Source organism: Vigna unguiculata, chromosome 10, assembly GCF_004118075.2.
Source record: "Vigna unguiculata cultivar IT97K-499-35 chromosome 10, ASM411807v1, whole genome shotgun sequence".
Lineage (NCBI taxonomy): Eukaryota > Viridiplantae > Streptophyta > Magnoliopsida > Fabales > Fabaceae > Vigna > Vigna unguiculata.
Genome location: NC_040288.1, coordinates 40871093 through 40889589, shown reverse-complemented (window position 1 = coordinate 40889589; position 18497 = coordinate 40871093). Strand labels below are relative to the sequence as shown.

Here is an 18497-nt window from a genome sequence, read left to right as displayed (position 1 = left end):
TCTCCTAAATTCAACCATCAATTATGTCACTCATAAATTAACCAACATCATAATCATGTAATATATATAGTATCGTTTCATTAATCAAAATCAATTTTCAAAACCACTAAAAATTATTTTAATAACCAATTAAAATAATTTAATTATTAATAAGACAAAGAATTTTAATGTTTTGAAATATAACAAAGAATCCTATGCATGGTTCACAAGATTCAACGACAACTCGACCAAGAAAATTTTTCTTCTTTTCCTGCATTGGTAAATCAAACTATGTAGCAGGTAATGAACTGGGTTAAGTCACTCACATATGTTTAAGAATCATCCACTTTTCATGTTCCATTGTTGAACTTCTTGTCCTACCATAAATAAGAACCTTCCTCCAACTACCATTTTCCCACATATACAGGGATAGGCAGTAACCAATCTTATCATTACAAGTCTGAGATTTGCAGGAAACTGTGATGTGAAAAAGATGAGAAACTTGTGGAGAATATAGACTTTGAGTAACGAAGTTGGTATATGTTTATTTCAACATTTTGGAGAAACTGACCTTAGCCTTAAGCCAGAGGTGTCACTGAGTTATTATTATTTTCATTTCTTTCATTTTCAGTGCAACCAAATACAGAGTGAAGTCAAACTCATTCAATGTCAACGTCTTTGTCTGTCGACAAATATCAAATTGCATGAAGTTGCTTGAACTTCTGAATATGAAAATAACGTGAAGCAAAGAAACATGATTACAAAAGGTGGAAAATCCATTAATATTATCAAATTTTACTTTTACAAGGCAGCAATTAGCATGAAGTGTGTCTTACAAACTCATAACACACGTACTTCTCAGGATCTTATATAATTAACTCAACACAGACTCATTTAATAATAACTACTTTAAACTTGTTAATGTATTGCAACCTAGCTAGTTAGGATTTAACTTCAATAAGAGTTTTCTTGCTTTGGGAGCACAGGAAGGTGGCCATTGTCTTGCAGATTTTTAACAGTGTCATATAGACTCTGCTTCACTGGGGTGAATTCCATTCCCAAATCTTTCAGCTTTTGGCTTGAAAACAAATAAGGTTTTACTCTCGGGTTCTTTTCATCTGAACATCTGCACAAATGAAATGTTATGTTAAGTCCCAATCTCTTACCAAAAATCAAATCAATAGTACTATTCTTTGATGGAAAACAGCTTTTACACAAGTTAATAACAAGCATATATCTAACTTCTTCAATCTTACATGTAATGATTTAACAATTATAAATGGTTGAGGTTTCAGGTTTTTCAATTCCAATCATATGATACATATATTATGTGTTGTTCTTCCAAGTAAAATGTGAAAGCAACCTATTCTTGGTGGTTAAAGTGTTTTTCTTTGCTGTGAAATTATAGAATTTGGTGGTATAAGTAAAGGTCATAAAGAAGTCAAAGTTGGTATACCTACACTACAGCTCAATACCTTTCTGATTTGACCCCACAAAGTTTTACATTTATAGTATCTACATTCTTGTATTCTACCTCACCAGAAAAATATATCATTGTTGGAAACTGGTACTCCAAATTAACAGAGCTATGACCAATTCATCTATTTCAAATTCTGTGCACAAATAAAATATTTTAATCAAGAGAACAAAGTCTTACTTGGTGGGAATTGGGTACTCTGGGAAAAACTTGGCCAAAATTTCAACGAGGTCACCACGATGCAGTGAACTTTCGGCACATATGTATCGACCAAAAGCTGAAGGAGTCTCATAAACAAGAACATGGGCTAGTGCCACATCCCTGACATGTACATAAGACTGTGTAGCATTTACATAGGTCTTAGCAGAGCCAGTAAGGTACTTTAGGATGTGAATTGTGCTAGCATTAATGGTAGGTTGAAGCAATGGACCAATAACCACAACTGGGTTCACCACAACCAAATCCACCCCTCTCTCTTTAGCTATATCCCATGCTGATTGTTCAGCCACCGTTTTCCCATAGCAGTACCAATTCTGTAGATCAAATAAACCATTCCATTGTCAAAACACACATTTCAAACATTAGATACACCTAAAAGGACACGTAACACGTAATTAATAGCATGTTTAAGTCATTGAATTGACCTTAGTATTCTTGCAGTATTCCAAATCACTCCAGAATGATTCATCAACCACCACATCCCTACTCGTGTTAGGGTTCATATACACCGTACCAATCGACGAAGTGAACACCACGCGCCGCACTTTTGCTTCTGCAGCTACTGTTATCACATTCTTCGTTCCATTCACTGCTGGCTCCACCATCTCTTCCTGTGCATCGCCAATTCAGTACAAAACCTTTAGTTCTTCATTTGAAAATAGACCCTTTACAATTTAGCAAGAGAATCTGTAAATTTGTGGAAAAAGAGAAAACTAACGGGGTTGTCGGTGACCGGAGAAGCGGTGTGGAAGACGCCGTCGCAGCCGTGAAAAGCGGCTTTAATGGAGTCAATATCAAAGAGATCAACTTTATGCAGAGTGAGTCTCTCCTTCGCTCCTTCCAACTTCTTCAAATGCGCATTCTTCGGATCCTCTGATATAATAATCATTCATTAATACAAATCCAACTCGAACATAACATAACAAAACATAAACTTCTGCTAATCAATACAACGTTAACTTTAAACAAACAAACAAACAAAAAAGATAAATCAAATTAATCAATTAATTGATTTGATTAGCATGCAATGCAATATATATATAGTACGTACCTGGGTTTCGAACTGTTCCTCTCACAGTGTACCCTTTCTCTAACAGAACCTTCACAAGCCACGAAGCTATGTAGCCGCCGGCGCCGGTCACGCAGACGGTTTCGCCGGAGAGTGATGACGTGTCAGTTGGCATCTCGGCGGTGATTGATTGAGAGAAAAGGAATGAATGGGTGAATGAAAACGAAAGGAATAATAATAACACTATGAAGCTTCTTCTGGTTATGGAATACGAAAAGCAACATGTCCGAAGATGCCTTTTATAAACCTGCATGCACCCTTTTCCACCAATCTCGTATCACATCATTTACTACAGAGTAAAGAAAATCCTGTCAGAAAATTTCAATATAATAGTTTTTTTTGTTGTTAAATTATAATAAATTAGTCCGATTTATGATAAAAATAGAGAAAATAATTTTTTGCCTATTAAATTTTGACATTTTATAAATTTATGTGTTATTTTTTAAGTGATTTTTTATTTTTATTTATTTTTATTTTTAATATTTGAAAATTACTTTGAAGATGATATAAAATTGTCAAAAGTTTAGCAGTTGAAAGCAAAATAAGTTTCACGTTTACTTTCTCTTTTTTCGAAGTCAAAACTACATTTTACCGATAAACTGCATAAAATTTCATACTCGTTTTCCTATGTTGACCCTTCTGTATTCACATTTTATGGGAGTCGTAATTTTAATATTTAGAATTATTTCTTCATGTTTTTCAAGTTGCTCAATTTTATGAATTAAAATATACTATTGCTATAAATAAGTTGCTTGCGTTGAAAGCAGAAACTAAAGAAATTGAATTCACGACAAATGCAACTCATATTAATATCTCACAAAGATATTACACCATTTAATTAGTAAAAGCAGCTGCATCTATATACACCTAATCTTTGTAGAATATATATATATATATATTTATTTATTTATTTATACGAAATCTAGTGAGATTCATAAGACTCAAAAGTTTGCATTTTTCATCATTTATGGAATCAGTGACGATGATATCAAACAAAATATTGCTAAAAAGGGAAGGAAATTGGGGTCCCTGTTCTCTCTTTCTCCAGAAGCTATCACAAAAAAAATAGTTATATTTGTTAAATGTCATGGTTTCAAATAATTACTAAATTGGAGTTTTATGATTATGTTGTTAGCAGATGATGATTCAGAAAGAGAAATTAATTAATAATACCGATCGAACATGAGAAGCTTTCGGATTTTGGACATGTAAAGGACTGAAAATCACGTGACTAATTTAAGAGCTAAAGTTTAAAATTAAAATAAAATAAATAAATAAGGAGACGTATAATTAGTAAATTAATAACTGATGTAAATTCACATGGAGGCAATAGTAATTTATTTTTCTCTGTATTCTGTCGCTGATAATAAAAACAAAAGTTATTTTTCTTTCATGAAAAAAATATTACAATTGACCGTATGTTTCTAATAATGCACGTGGTTAATAGTTTTGTACAATTTTTTATATATTTTGAAAATATTTATATATAACGCACATGCGAACTTAAAGTTGTAAACGTGCTTTGAAGTCAAACTTAAGTTGACGGAAAACGCGCCTGATATTAATTTAACGTAAAATCATTTATTAACCTCGTAATCACGTTTTAATCTGCTGCATGCATAAGTGTGATCTTCAGTTACATGTTTATTTTTATTTTTATTTTTGTGTGTGTGAAACTAATATGCTTATAATATTTTATATATTATAAACAAAATTAACTGAGACTCTAAAATAGCATAATATACTTTTAATCATACTTATTATATCTTTAACCACTGTTGTTAAACATTTAATTATATCGTTTTTTTTAGGAAGAATAACTCAAAAACCATCTGAAAAACACTTAGTTTATAACCGTTGGTGTTCACTAAATTTTTTATTTCATATTTTTTTAATAACATTCTTAATGTGCTTTATACTTACTTTTGATTTCAAGTTTCCAACCGAATTTAAAATTTAATATAATGTTTTATCATCTTGGAAATGAAGAAACTTTTTGTAATTAAAATAAATTTTTTATACTAGTTTGATTCTATTAAATGTTCTTCTGACTTTGAATAGGGTTTTCGCAGTTTGGATCTAATAATTGTTCTTCTGACTTTGAATAGGGTTTTCACATTTTGATTCTATTATTTGTTATTCTGACTTTGAATAAGTTTTTTCATATTTTAAAACTTTATGCATTATCATTTTTTGCTTATTATTTCTATCACGCCTAAATTGCAATGTGAATAAAAACATTTTTCAATTCATCCCGACCATTATAAAATAAAATTAATATTTATTGATATTAATACAGAAAATATATTTGACATCCGTAACAAAATTATATTAATGTTAATTTTTTAACTATATCAAAATAAAAAGTAGCATTAACAATGATTGAAAAATAAATATGATTGAATTTAACTTGAAAGATACATCTAAAAAACATGTCAACTTTTATAACACTTTGAATTCAGCTGAATATATTGACGAAGATACCATAAGTAAAGTCAAACATTTCAAAATCTAATTTTTTAATAAAATTTAAAATGATCTAATTATAAAAAAAAAATTAAACTATTCTCATCCACTTTTAAAATTAAAACTTCTTTCAAAATTCTCCACCAGACAACGTGTCACAGAATATTTCAAACTCTTCATAGAAATAAATTATCCTTTAATCATTTATCCCGAAATATTTATATGGTGTATTCTTGTTTACGTTTTGTTTCATTCAAAGAATAATACGTGAATTATATATTTACGAAATGAATAAAGTTTTTATATAGAAAGAATATTGGTGTGGGTTGGCAAAATTTTGGTCACCGAGTGTTGGTTAATTATAGCTATCAATTAATAGAAGTTCGGGCACATATCTAGTAGTTTCTACCAAATTCTTAATTACCTAATTTATTTTAATTCATTTTTATCTTATAATTTATTTAGTTTATACTTCTTGTTATAAATAAACATAGTTCTATTATTATTATTATTATTATTATTATTATTAAAAATAAAAAATTTCTTTTTGTGTACGCATTAAATAGTAAATAAAACAATTCATAATGTTTCAACTTGGATTACTAATAATACCTTGTATAATTTGATAGTGTTATATTTGTTCCGTACGTTCATTTTTATCGTGAATTCCTCTTGCATACTTGTATTTCAAATCTTTTTCCCAAAAAAATAAAACCCTGCATGAAATAATAAATTCAAACTTGAATTAAGTCTCTTGTAATTTTAAATATTTTTAATTAAATTTTAGAGTAGAGAAAATTTTTATATTTTCCAATTGAGTTTGAGTTATTTGATTTTTTTATTGAATAAATAATGTGATTATTATTTTGCTTACCTGTCTTTACGTAAATATAAGATTTTATAGTTAATATAAAATAATATTATGATCGGTGTAAGATAATAAATTATTTTATTATTTTAATTAAAAATGTGTTAGATAATAAATATACTTACATCAATGATGATGACGATAAAATTTAACTTATCAATATAGATGATAACATGGAATTAATCTTGAGTCTGAAAATCTCATTTATGTTTTCGATAACAAATCAATAAAAATCATTTATCGTGTTACATTAAATGTAACATTATTTTATAAAACTTCATATTTCTTAATTTTTTTAATATATGAAGATAAACGAGTAAGATGGTGAAACAAAATAACAACTACTTACTTTACTGAAATAAATTTTAAACATTAAGAATTTAATTAAAAAATATAAAATTTTAAATACTCAATATATGAGAAAAAAGGAAAATTTAATAAAGAAACTCGATTAAAAATTACTAACTATAAGATACTTGAAATTTAGTTAAACCTACATTTTATTTTTATGAAATTATATATATATATATATATATATATATATATATATATATATATATATATATATATATATATATATATATATTAAGTTAATTAAATTCTACAAAATCAGTTTGTAAGATAAGGTTTGCACTTATTTATATATTTTAAATTATTTTATCTCTAGTTGATATAAGACTTTCAACATCTATTTTATTTTTATAAAATTAATTTGAAAAATAAGATTTAATTATACTAATATATTGTAAATTATTATTATCTAGTTTGAAATTAAAAAAAAAAAAAGCAATCTAATATTGAGCACCAAGTGTATGAAAAAATGTAAACGAGAGATGTGGGAACAGAATCATAGTGCATGGGTCGTTTTGTAGTTAAGTGGAAAAAGCAAAATATGGTGCTAGCTAGTGCTTGGAGTTGGTGAGTGAAAGACATTGATAGATAGTATAGTCAAAGTCAAGAATATAAGAGTATGGACAAATGGCTCAAAATCAAGCCTCAGCAACAACCCCAATCAAACCATTTACTTCCAAATTCCAACCTTTTGGAATAGTGAGGAAACAGCATGGGAAAATGGAGAAACTGTGTCGTTTTCAAAAAGTTTGGTGAGAACTACTTTTCTTCCTTTTGACTCTGTGATGCTGCAATTTAATGTCGTTGTTTCTAATTTAGCAAAATGCAGTATAAAATTTGTTTTCTAGAATCCTTTTCTTTAGTGCAATTGCACACGTTAGTTGACGCTTCTGATACCGTGATAGTCACTTATATGAGAGAGTTTTTCTTCTTTTTTTTATTATGTTTTTTTCTAAATTTTAACATCAAATTAAAATTTGTCATTGTTAAAAGTTTTTATTTAATTTGATTATCAAATGAAAAAATATAGTATTTTTTATCCAACCTAGTTTTTTTTTTTTTTTAAATGAGAAACAGCGTCAGACCATGTTTGAACTGTTTATTACATCTTCCATCTTGTGAGTTAAAAAAACTATACCTATTATTTTTTAAATTTAGAACAAAAATATATTATAGTTTTGAAACATGAACAAATTTTAATTTCACATCCAAAGTTGAAGAACTATAAATATATTTAATTTTTTTTATCTAAAGTAATAATTTCACATAAACGAAAGTTTAATAATTTTCTTTTCCTTTTGTTATAAATTTTTTAATTTTAATAATGCAATAATTAAAAAGAGAGCATTAAAATATTTTATTTGTATGTCTATTAGTGTTAACATACATATATTTGTATTTCGGGGTTCAAGCACCACGTTTGTCTTCGGAAAACACAGTTTTCAAAAAACTTGCTAATAGAACAATCATGTAATAATTTTGGATGCATCTAACTTTGGCAAAATATTTAAGACGTGTAGGTTACATACTGCAGGACAAAACAAGTACAATCAAATAATACTAGTTAAATCACATCACAGCCTTTATGTTTTGTATTTCTATGATGTTTGAAAAACATAAATATTAACCTAATACAGAAATTTACACTGTTGTGATGACAACAACCACTACAGTGAATGAAGACAATTAATATAGTTTTTGACATAGAGAGGCTTAGTATAACTGTAGCAGAACATTATATGTTTCATCTTCCACAGAAATTTAGACTTTTGTGTTGTTCTTGTTTCTTATGTTTCTCAAGCCAACTTTCAAATTCAAAGATGAAATCATCATAAACAATACTTTCCTATGTCCAATTCTGCATGCAATGGACCAGATATGTTAGGTAAGTTTGAGAGACCTGAAAAGAAAAATCATTTCCTCTGCTATTCCAAAAATACAAGTTTTGCCATCAACAGAAATGACACAACACAAACCCTTCTATTCTAATTTCTAACACAAATACATGACACAATTTACATATATATAACCAGGTTTTGAAAATGGTGTGAAAAAACCCTTCTGAAGTAAACAGTCTCAGACACCATAACATATCAAACCATTCTAAAGACTAAGTTTAACTATGAAACAAAACATACTAAACTTATAACAGGGTAAGCAAAAGTTACAAAGCTTTAGAGCCAACTAGTAACACTGCATTGAGGCCCATAGCTGGTAACCTTGCACAACCTTCTCCATTTTGACAGAATCAGCGGTTCCTCTTCTGGTTTTTAAGCTTCTTAGAGTCTTTTCTGCTAACAATTACAAGTGAATCATCACCCAAACCAGATTTGTCAACTGCATGAGCATGTGCATGTTTCACAGATTCAGGTTTTTGCACTAACCTGGATTGAGATTTGATAGTTACAGATTTGCCCGACACCAGTTCTGTTTTTTCCTTGCCTTTTTCTGCTCTGTATATTACAAATAACTTAACAGTATAAGCATTCTATATCAGACAAGCAGTTGCAGCAAAATAACTGTGTAGAACTTAATTGATGACACCAACTTAACAAGCATATATAAATAAGATAAAAGGCCAGTTATTGGTATGAAATTCAAGATAAACTTGTCTTTACTACAGTATAGAAAATATATAATTTCAAGGGATTTAAAAAAATTAAAATACAAACCTTATAGTGGGCTTGCAGATGTAGATATCATCAAAGTGAGTTTTGCTCAACAACGAATTTAGTGTTATGTCGGACTAAAGGAATATACTAGAAGTATTCATTGTTTGATGAAGGTAAAAGATTTGGAGAAAACAAGAGAGACCCTTTTGTTTTTTATACATAATTGATAAAGGTCCAATCCCAAGGAAGTGTTTGCATCACAATGGGACAGTGCTCATGTGTAGAATCAACATTAATCAAGGTTTCCTCTCGGTTCTTAGAAAGGAAGAAAAGAGTATAATACCAGTAATATTAATGTTCTGCAGATTAAATTATACTTACATGTCTGATGCTTCTGCGAGCCTCTGAAGTGTAAGCCCTTCCTGATGGCAGAATATCAGCATGCTCGAATTAAATTTATGAAATGATATCGTATTTATGCACACACATGCACACGATGATTAAATAAATGTCAAAGATTTCATCTTTATTCACCTTATCTATGAAACAACATCAGCAACACACAAAGTAACTAATGAGCATCAGAGTTTTTGCTCACCTTGTCTACCAAATCGTCAACTACTTTCCATTTCTGTGTTTTGAGGTTCAACACTTCAACATCACCATCAGCATACAAAATCTATTAAAAAGAATTTCACAGTGTTAACAAATATAACTATCAAACTCATTCAATGGTTTAAGCTTTTCGTGTTCAGAAGTGTAAGTCTAATTCACATTTCATCCTTGTTTCATAATCAATAAGTGAATTTCAATTATCACTTTTGTATTGAATAATTGTGCACGAGAAGAGTGAAAAAAAGAGATTGTATGATTATTTGATTAAAAGATTAATAGATTCAATACATTTTGCTTTGGTCTGGTAAGGAGGTAAGTGTCACAGTTCAGTAGCCTGAAGTTTTAAATTCAAGCTCTTTATTTACATCTACCATAGAAAATCAGAACTAAATTTGGAAAACCATCAAAAGGAAATATGAGGATGCATTGTGTTTGACAAAATGTTCACTATTTTTATTTCCTATACAAATCTTTTGAAACAAGAAAGTGAAAACAAAGAAGCATTTTGTAGTTAATAGTAAAAACATTTAGTTGAAAACAAGGACTGAAATATCTTCAATCAGCATGTAACATGATTTTGTGATAAAGAATAGCATACATAATGCATTTCAAATAAGTGGCAATATATAAAGCACACATAGGCAAAGATTCATTAGCGAATTCTAGAGACAAAAAGCATAAAGATTAGCATTAGTAACTAACATCTCACCTTGTGCTTTCCTTTGGTAGGATCATAAGATTCGATAACACCTTCATAAAACCTATAGTGAAGAATTAAACAAACAAAAATTACTGAAAAAAATAAAGTAAGCAACAATAGCACGCACACATGAAATAGGCTTAAATATTTAGTATGCTTAGGGAAGATCTTATATAACAACTCACGTTTTATCTTTTGGCCACCAAACCTTGATTCTAGTACCGACCAATGAGTTATCCTTGTAAAGACATTCAGATGCCTGAAGAAAAAAGAGGTACAGCAAATGATAATTTATTGAGAGGAAGAAAATTAATAAAGGGGAAATTTCCACCAAACAAACATTTGATAACAAAAATCTACCTAAAACCACCCCATCAAAAGCCTAATGTTAAGTGAAATATTTATTTAGACCACTATTGCTGTGCAGTAGGGTACAATATCTACACTGAACGATGGCCAAACACATGCACATATATGCACAGTGAGAGAAAAAGATGATCAGATAAATTTTCAATTACAAAGCCAAAGCAGCAATAGGAAAGTAATATACTGTCATTTGGTTAGCATAATTAGTACATAATCTCAGAGTGTATCAGACATTAAATACCTTCCAGATTGAAACAAAAAAGAATATTGAGACATAACAAAGTTAAAGAAACGGAAAATCTCATGTTGTGTTATTGGAAAAAACAGAAATTTTACCAACTCCACAATGAATTTCAAATGCATACCTCAGCACTCACATTACTGTGTCTTCTCCTCAGCCTTGTTTGTGGTGTTTTCTTGACACTATTTAATGTTTTACTTGCAGATTCTGCAGTCAGATCCTGAAAAGGTGGAGATATCAACCTTAGAACACAATATGTGAGGTTTACTAATATATTATGTGTTGCACTGCGGGATTGTAGAAAGATACTAACTATACTTCCACGACTGATAATTTGTTAAACCCTAAACCCTAAACTCTAAACCCTAAAACCACCCCATCAAAAGCCTAATGTTAAGTGAAATATTTATTTAGACCACTATTGCTGTGCAGTAGGGTACAATATCTACACTGAACGATGGCCAAACACATGCACATATATGCACAGTGAGAGAAAAAGATGATCAGATAAATTTTCAATTACAAAGCCAAAGCAGCAATAGGAAAGTAATATACTGTCATTTGGTTAGCATAATTAGTACATAATCTCAGAGTGTATCAGGCATTAAAGACCTTCCAGATTGAAACAAAAAAGAATATTGAGACATAACAAAGTTAAAGAAACGGAAAATCTCATGTTGTGTTATTGGAAAAAACAGAAATTTTACCAACTCCACAATGAATTTCAAATGCATACCTCAGCACTCACATTACTGTGTCTTCTCCTCAGCCTTGTTTGTGGTGTTTTCTTGACACTATTTAATGTTTTACTTGCAGATTCTGCAGTCAGATCCTGAAAAGGTGGAGATATCAACCTTAGAACACAATATGTGAGGTTTACTAATATATTATGTGTTGCACTGCGGGATTGTAGAAAAATACTAACTATACCTCCACGACTGATAATTTGTTGAAGCCCTCATTAGGAGTAGCATCAAGCCTCCTCCTTTTCTTGACATTTGTTTGAGTTGAGAATCTGCCCTCTTTAATACTTGCTGGCTCATCATTCATAGATGACTTGTGCTTCCCCTCATTAGCAGCTGATTCCGGACCCATGACAAGTTTTCCATCAAGCCTTAAGGAAAATTTGATTTTCCTAATGGGTTTTTGTTCAGAGATATTCCTTGTTTCAGATTCCTTTTCCAACCTAACTGTTGGGGAATCCAAAGAAATCTTCTCAGACAGAGGATTCAAGTTGTCTTTTAACATTAACACAGAATTGGAATGAACACCTTGATTACCCGTGCTATTTAATTTCCTTCTCCGACCTCGTTTGATGTGACATCCATCAGAAATATTATTATTTGTTGAAGGAGAAGCATCAGCATTATCATCAGCTTTAGGCTTAGAAGTTAAAGCTTCACAACCTTTACTTGTATCATCAGGGGGAAAATCATTGCTAATATTGTGAGTCCTTCTGAGTTTGGCAGTTTTTGCTATGTCCTCACTTTTCGGCTTATGAACTAGAGTTTCACTTACAGTTTTAGGCTTTCGATGCAGCTTATCTTTTCTGGAAGTAGGTTTTTCAAAAGATTGAAAAGGAGACTTGGAATCACGACGAGTCTTTCTGGACAGTGTTGATTTTCCCACTTCAGTTTCCCGACAAATCCACGAGTGATCATAGCCTTCTTCTGCATTCATCAGAGAATTAGGCTTACGGCCCCTCTTCCTTGACACAGTATTTAGCTGAGTTTCTGATTTTGGTTCCTGACAAGACTCTAAATTTTCAGTTTCCAACTTGTCTTTTGCACTCCCTTTTTTAGAGTTCTTGGAAATTTCATAACATGATCTCCTTTTTGAACCAGTTTTTTTAATAACTTTACCATCCAGAATGGCCCTTCTGTTTGACTTTGTATCATCCAAATTTTGGACATCTCTTTTACCAGTAACATCAGGTTCATGACCCTTGGTTTCCTAATTAAGAATGAGTTAAAGTTTAATACTGCACTAATATTGACTGGTGCTTTAACGAAGCAAGCCTTGCAAAAAAATTTAAAAAATAAAAATAACTAATTGAGAAGAGTAGAATATAACTTACATCATGTGGTTGCTCCTTTGCATCTTTAGGAACATTAAGCTTGTTCTCAGCTTCCTGAACCTGAAGCATTGCAAACACAACCAATCCTAACATGAACCTAACTCCGACAAAATCAAGCAACAACCCCCAACCTTCTTTCCTGGAAAAAAAAACTGATTTTGTTTTGCAATTTCCCATTACCTAATTTCTTATTCCTATTGTTAAATGCTCTTTTTCAGTAGTTTTTTCTTTTACAAAGCATTGAGCACCATTTGATTTCTCATAAAGAATTGGTTTTAGGTGATTCTTTTAGAAAACATACTAGTGAAACAACAGCCACAGCAAGATTCTAGAGAACTTGCATACATCAGCTAAATTTCTTCCATGGTTTCCAATATGAAGCCAAATTAACACTATAACAGTTTATCTGATAGAGTATTGCAAGTAAAACGAACCACTGTCTTCTTAGAAACATTTGAACCATCACATGGAGGGGATTCAGATTCATTCTGGCAAATATCAGTTACTATCTGTGCATACTCATTTAATGCTCTGCCTGAGAGCTCCACTGCCTTCACGAGATAAGGCTTGAGCTTAGCAGTACAGTTTCTGATTACTTTCTCCCCAATGTCCAAGACATAGGTGAAACAGTCTGGGAAAAAAAATAAAATCAGATTGACTAAGTTACACAAAAAAAAAAAAGACATGAAATCAAATTACCATATGAATAAAATAAAGAAAAAGAAAAGAATACAAGAAATAGATATACGGCAAAGTATGTTACCTGATTTTCATTCCCTACACTATCCAACAGAGGTCTAAGAAGATCTGGGGAAATTTGTTCACTTTCTTGTAAAACCAGAGTCATTATTGATTCCATTGAATGAAATGCATTACAGGGATGGTTTGACCTTTAAATTGACAAAAACATTAGTGAATAATAATTCTAGAAGTTAATGAAAACGTAAAAGTAAAAAAGGAAAAGGTAACCAACTTTTGTTTATGTAACAAGCAATCTGCCTTTTCATCAGCCTTTACTAATGTAAAACAACTTCCAATGTTTATCTATGACCAGTGTTCAACACATCTCAAATATCCAATAACAGGCTATGTTCATTTGCTAAATAAGCAATTAGAAATAATGAAACATATAAAAGTTCAGAACAGGAAGAAGCAGATAAAAGACATATTGTCAAGCTCTAACCTTATAAATCTCAAGAAATGCTGAAACATTTCAATAACCAGGTCATTACACTCAAGGTCCAGCATGACCAAGCATAATCTGACCTTATTGACATTCTCAAGTATGGTAAGCACTTTTTCATAGGCACGGCCGGATATGTGAGACAACTTCTCAAAAGATGCCACAGTGAGCTTGAAGATTTCCTGCTCACCAAGAAATGAAATGCTATATTATAATTTGAACAAGAAAATTTATGTTTATAAAAAATCATTAACAAATTGAACTATTTAATAAAGAAAAATCAAACTAAAATTGGTGCCTTCATTTGTTCATCATCATAAGGGGCATCTGGCGCTGTGATTCTTGCAATCTCAGAGATGCAAGATATAACTAGAATCTTAGCATCCTCATCTGTGTGCCTCAAAAGTTCATCTGAAATCAATGCCTTCATGCAAGGTACAAGTGATTCTTGAACTAGCTTAGTTGGTTCTTGATCCAGGGTTGATAATACAAGCTCCAATTTCTAAAAGTAAGAAAACCAAAATAGTCAAAGTTCAATCAAGCTTAGAAAGCCTGTTGTAACAATGCTGTTAAACTTTGTTCCAAAATTCATAAGAAAAACTGAAATACATGGCGATAACTCCCTATGTTGTTAATTGAGAAGCATCAAACCTGATATTCCACTTCATCTTTTCAACTGATCTGATGGAATAAACAAAACTCGTTCTAAATATCCATATTTTAGTTCACAATTTGTGAGCACAGGTCAAATAACAAAATAAGATTTGTTTTTGCATCTAATCAACAAGCATTATAATAAAACTCGTGATCAAATTCAAGAAAGTGGTGAGTTCATCTGACTAACTGTAGCAACCATACAAGAAATTCAAAAGGGCCTGAGTTATAACATCAAATAGACAGAGAGCATTAAACTCCATAGTTCAATGAAAAATGGAAAAAATGTAAACAACAAAATAGTAAGAGAAAACATCTGAAGGAAAGCTGTCCAATTCCTTCGCATACCGATGGTGGGTAAATGGGATTTTATGGTTCAGATATGTAGTTTGGAAGTGTGTTGCATTCACTGTTCAGTGCAAGAATTTTATAGGGGTTTGAAGTCACACAGACCCAAAGAGACTCAAAGTCAGAAAATTCAAGAAAAATGAAAACTTGAATGATGTAGGGGCAATGGAAGACATGTTAGATCATGAGAATAATCACAACAATAACTTTTCAAATACAGAATCTCTTTGATTAATTTCCAAAACTTGGGCGTCCAAATACATTGAGGTCAGAAATACCAAACATCAACATAAACAAATATCTGCAGCACCGAACACAGGAACTAAAGGCAGCAGCAAAAGATCTGTTGAACAATGATGGTCCAACTGCTAGAAATTCATGATCAATTTCAGAAGACAGTGGAACTCAAGGCACAAAAATTCAGCAGAGAGATAGAAATACATGCATGTAAAAAAACAGATGAAAGATCATTACATGAAGCAGCTGCAGAAGCTTGTGAAGTGAAGAGCCCTTGAGGAGCTTCCTCCCCAAATGTCTGAGTTTTTTTGCCACACTCCTCTCAGTCTCATCAGGAGAGGCCATTTTCAGGTCAGAATGTTTGCACATTCACTAGAACGCACAATCAAATCAGAACTTTATACTTTATAACCCTAACTGTGAGGTCACTGCAAATATCTCAAAATTTGTTTTTTGTGAATTCAGGGATTTGAGGTATGTGTTGCACGTGCACATGCAAACACACACATATGATCACCTCCACAATCCATCCACCAATGATTCTACAGTTTCACTTCTCATTCAGTTTCTATCTGGGTGCGCTTGAAAACACCCATACACAGTTCTAAGATTACTTTTGTTTTTTCCTATGGTTACTTTAAAGAAAAAGGAAAAAGAAATCCTTTAAAAGGGTCATTTCTTTTCTTCCCCATTAGCACTTTAAGCTTGTTTTTGAGCATTGAAAACAGTGCTCATGAACTGAGTTTGGGTAATTACTTTGCTGCAATTACCATTATACCATTTTCTCATTAAACTTGAAGTGTTACAGGGTATCAGATTCAATGCCATCACTATTCCCGAATACACTGTTACTGGGGCGGATTTAATTAAATCAAAATTTTGCATTCCTATTATCTCACAAAACGATTGGAGAATGTCTATCACATGCAGCTATATCATTATCACACACAACAATAAATAACAATCCGATATTAACATCACAATTTAACAAGTCCATAAATAGAATGTGAACAACAGTTTAAAAGGAACTTCGTGAATAGAATATAAGGAACAAGATATCTTTTGTGTGTATGTTTTTTCTTTGCATTACAATTGTGCATTTTCACTACTTTTAAACGTGTGAAATGCTTATGTGTGAAACTTTTATCGTCTTTTATATAGATATATGAGTAATCTAGTTTTAGTTTTGTCATAGTCTTCCAAATAAAATAATTAATTAATATTATTATAAAAGAAAATTCATAATTTACTATTTTTATTGTTTAAAAGGTAAAGAATTAGCGTAAATATTCAAAAAAAAAAATATATATATATATATATATATATATATTTGTATAGTTTTTCAAAATTCTGAATAACTTATTTATAATTTAAAAGTTTTTTAAGAGTTTCTTATTGTATATGAACATAATATAAAATATGATTAAATATAATTTTAGTCTCTAACGTGAAATTGAAATTTTTTATTGTCACACATATAAACAACTTGTTTAAAACGGTGAAGATGAGACGGGTAATGGTAGTGTTGCATCTCCGTTGCAGTCTTCTTCCTTAAACTATTTTAGGTTTTCCATAATTTCATGCAATTTATTTACCATTTTCTCGTTTTGGTATCTCGTTTCAAAATTTCATAGAATTATGAATATTTTTGGGTTTATGATTAATCAATTGCTAACAACTTATCATAACCATGTTTTTGTGTACCCATATTACTCTGAGAGATATTATAAGAAATTGTGTCGATGCTTTATTGCTTCAAAATAGGTTGTTAATATAGCCAATACAAGTAACATATTGCCAATAAAAAATGTAACATATCCATTACGAGACTAATAAAATGCCTAAATAATAGGAACCTATAACACCTGAATAATAAGAGCTTGAGCCTATATACAAGGATTTATTCACGAAACAACATTTGACCGATTGAAATTTGGATTTAATTCCTTTAACAATTTAGTTATTCATCTTAAACAAAAATGTGTAAATTTAGTTTCTCTAATCAAATTTTGTTAAGTCTATTTGATATTTTAAATGTGTTTTATGATAATATTTGAGTTAATATTGAAGTAAAAATGTGTCAAACAGTATAAACAATGAGATGTGCTTAAATTGTCAAATAATCTTAACAAAATTTAATTTAAATGACTAAATCTACACATTTATAAAAATAAATGATTAAATTTAATTGAAACCGAAAGAACAAAATACTTATTTAAACCTAAAATAAAAGACAAGAATAACCGAAGCACCTCCCGTAAAAATTTGATTTGATAATATATTCGTAAATGTAAGTGTTTTCTAATGCACCTATATAATAATTTAAAAATGCACCTAGCAATATAGACACACACAGTTTATAAAATGAAACTTTAGGCTACGCATATTAACATATAATTTTTAAAATGAATTTTAGGAAAATCTGATAAGCAATTAAATTTTATTAAATAATAAAACCTAAATATTGAAAATCTTATATTAAAAATTTCAAAATCAGAGCTTAAAACTCCCCGCGTAAATATTTACCTGCTCCCATAAAAAATCTAGTGACTCCCCCGTACTTCTCTGCGCGCTCTCTGGCGTTAGCCTCTGCCTCTGCCTCTGCCTTTGCCTCTTCCTCTTCCCTCTTGCGCTCCCTCACCCTATCTACCATTTCTACCACCTTCATTATGCAAACCAACACTCTAACAAAATCTCCCAAGAGTTCCAACCCTCTACCATAATCTTCGAATCACGACTTCATTATCGGTTCTTCCTCTTCCCTCTCCCTATCTACCATCCTCCTCATGCGATCCAACTCTCTGTCATAATCTTGGACAGACTTCATTATCGTTTCTGACTGGTTTCTGTAAGAATCGCTGCGAAACAAACCAAATTAGAATCAGGTCAAATCCTATTGAATTGCTTCAGCGGATGGTTGCTACAATAACAGATTTGTAAGAATCACTACACAGAGAAGCAAATCAAAATCAGGCCAAATCCTATTATGAACAAAGCACTGCACAATATTTAGAGAGAATGAGAAATCAAACCTA

General features: G+C 30.8%; 1 protein-coding gene and 1 pseudogene across 1 annotated transcript; both read right to left on the bottom strand.

The window, feature by feature from the left end:
• Positions 1 to 737: 737 nt before the first annotated feature.
• On the bottom strand, positions 738 to 2964 carry LOC114166279 (cinnamoyl-CoA reductase 1-like). The gene is made up of 5 exons (XM_028050994.1): positions 2727 to 2964; positions 2394 to 2548; positions 2101 to 2286; positions 1637 to 1989; positions 738 to 1105 (listed from the first exon to the last, which is right to left on the bottom strand). Exons 1-5 carry the CDS (start codon positions 2857 to 2859, stop codon positions 934 to 936), a joined length of 999 nt encoding a protein of 332 aa, XP_027906795.1. The 5' UTR covers positions 2860 to 2964; the 3' UTR covers positions 738 to 933.
• A 5366-nt stretch (positions 2965 to 8330) lies between these two features.
• On the bottom strand, positions 8331 to 16649 carry LOC114167139 (annotated as a pseudogene).
• Positions 16650 to 18497: the final 1848 nt, after the last annotated feature.

What these genes read in the sequence shown, in the direction of transcription:
- LOC114166279 (XM_028050994.1), bottom strand. Translation starts at nt 2,859, where the DNA reads ATGCCAACTGACACGTCATCACTCTCCGGCGAAACCGTCTGCGTGACC. An exon ending in AATACTGCAAGAATACTAAG is followed by an intron (nt 1,990 to 2,100) that starts GTCAATTCAATG and finishes TTTGATCTACAG; the next exon opens with AATTGGTACTGCTATGGGAA. An exon ending in GAGTACCCAATTCCCACCAA is followed by an intron (nt 1,106 to 1,636) that starts GTAAGACTTTGT and finishes TCATTTGTGCAG; the next exon opens with ATGTTCAGATGAAAAGAACC.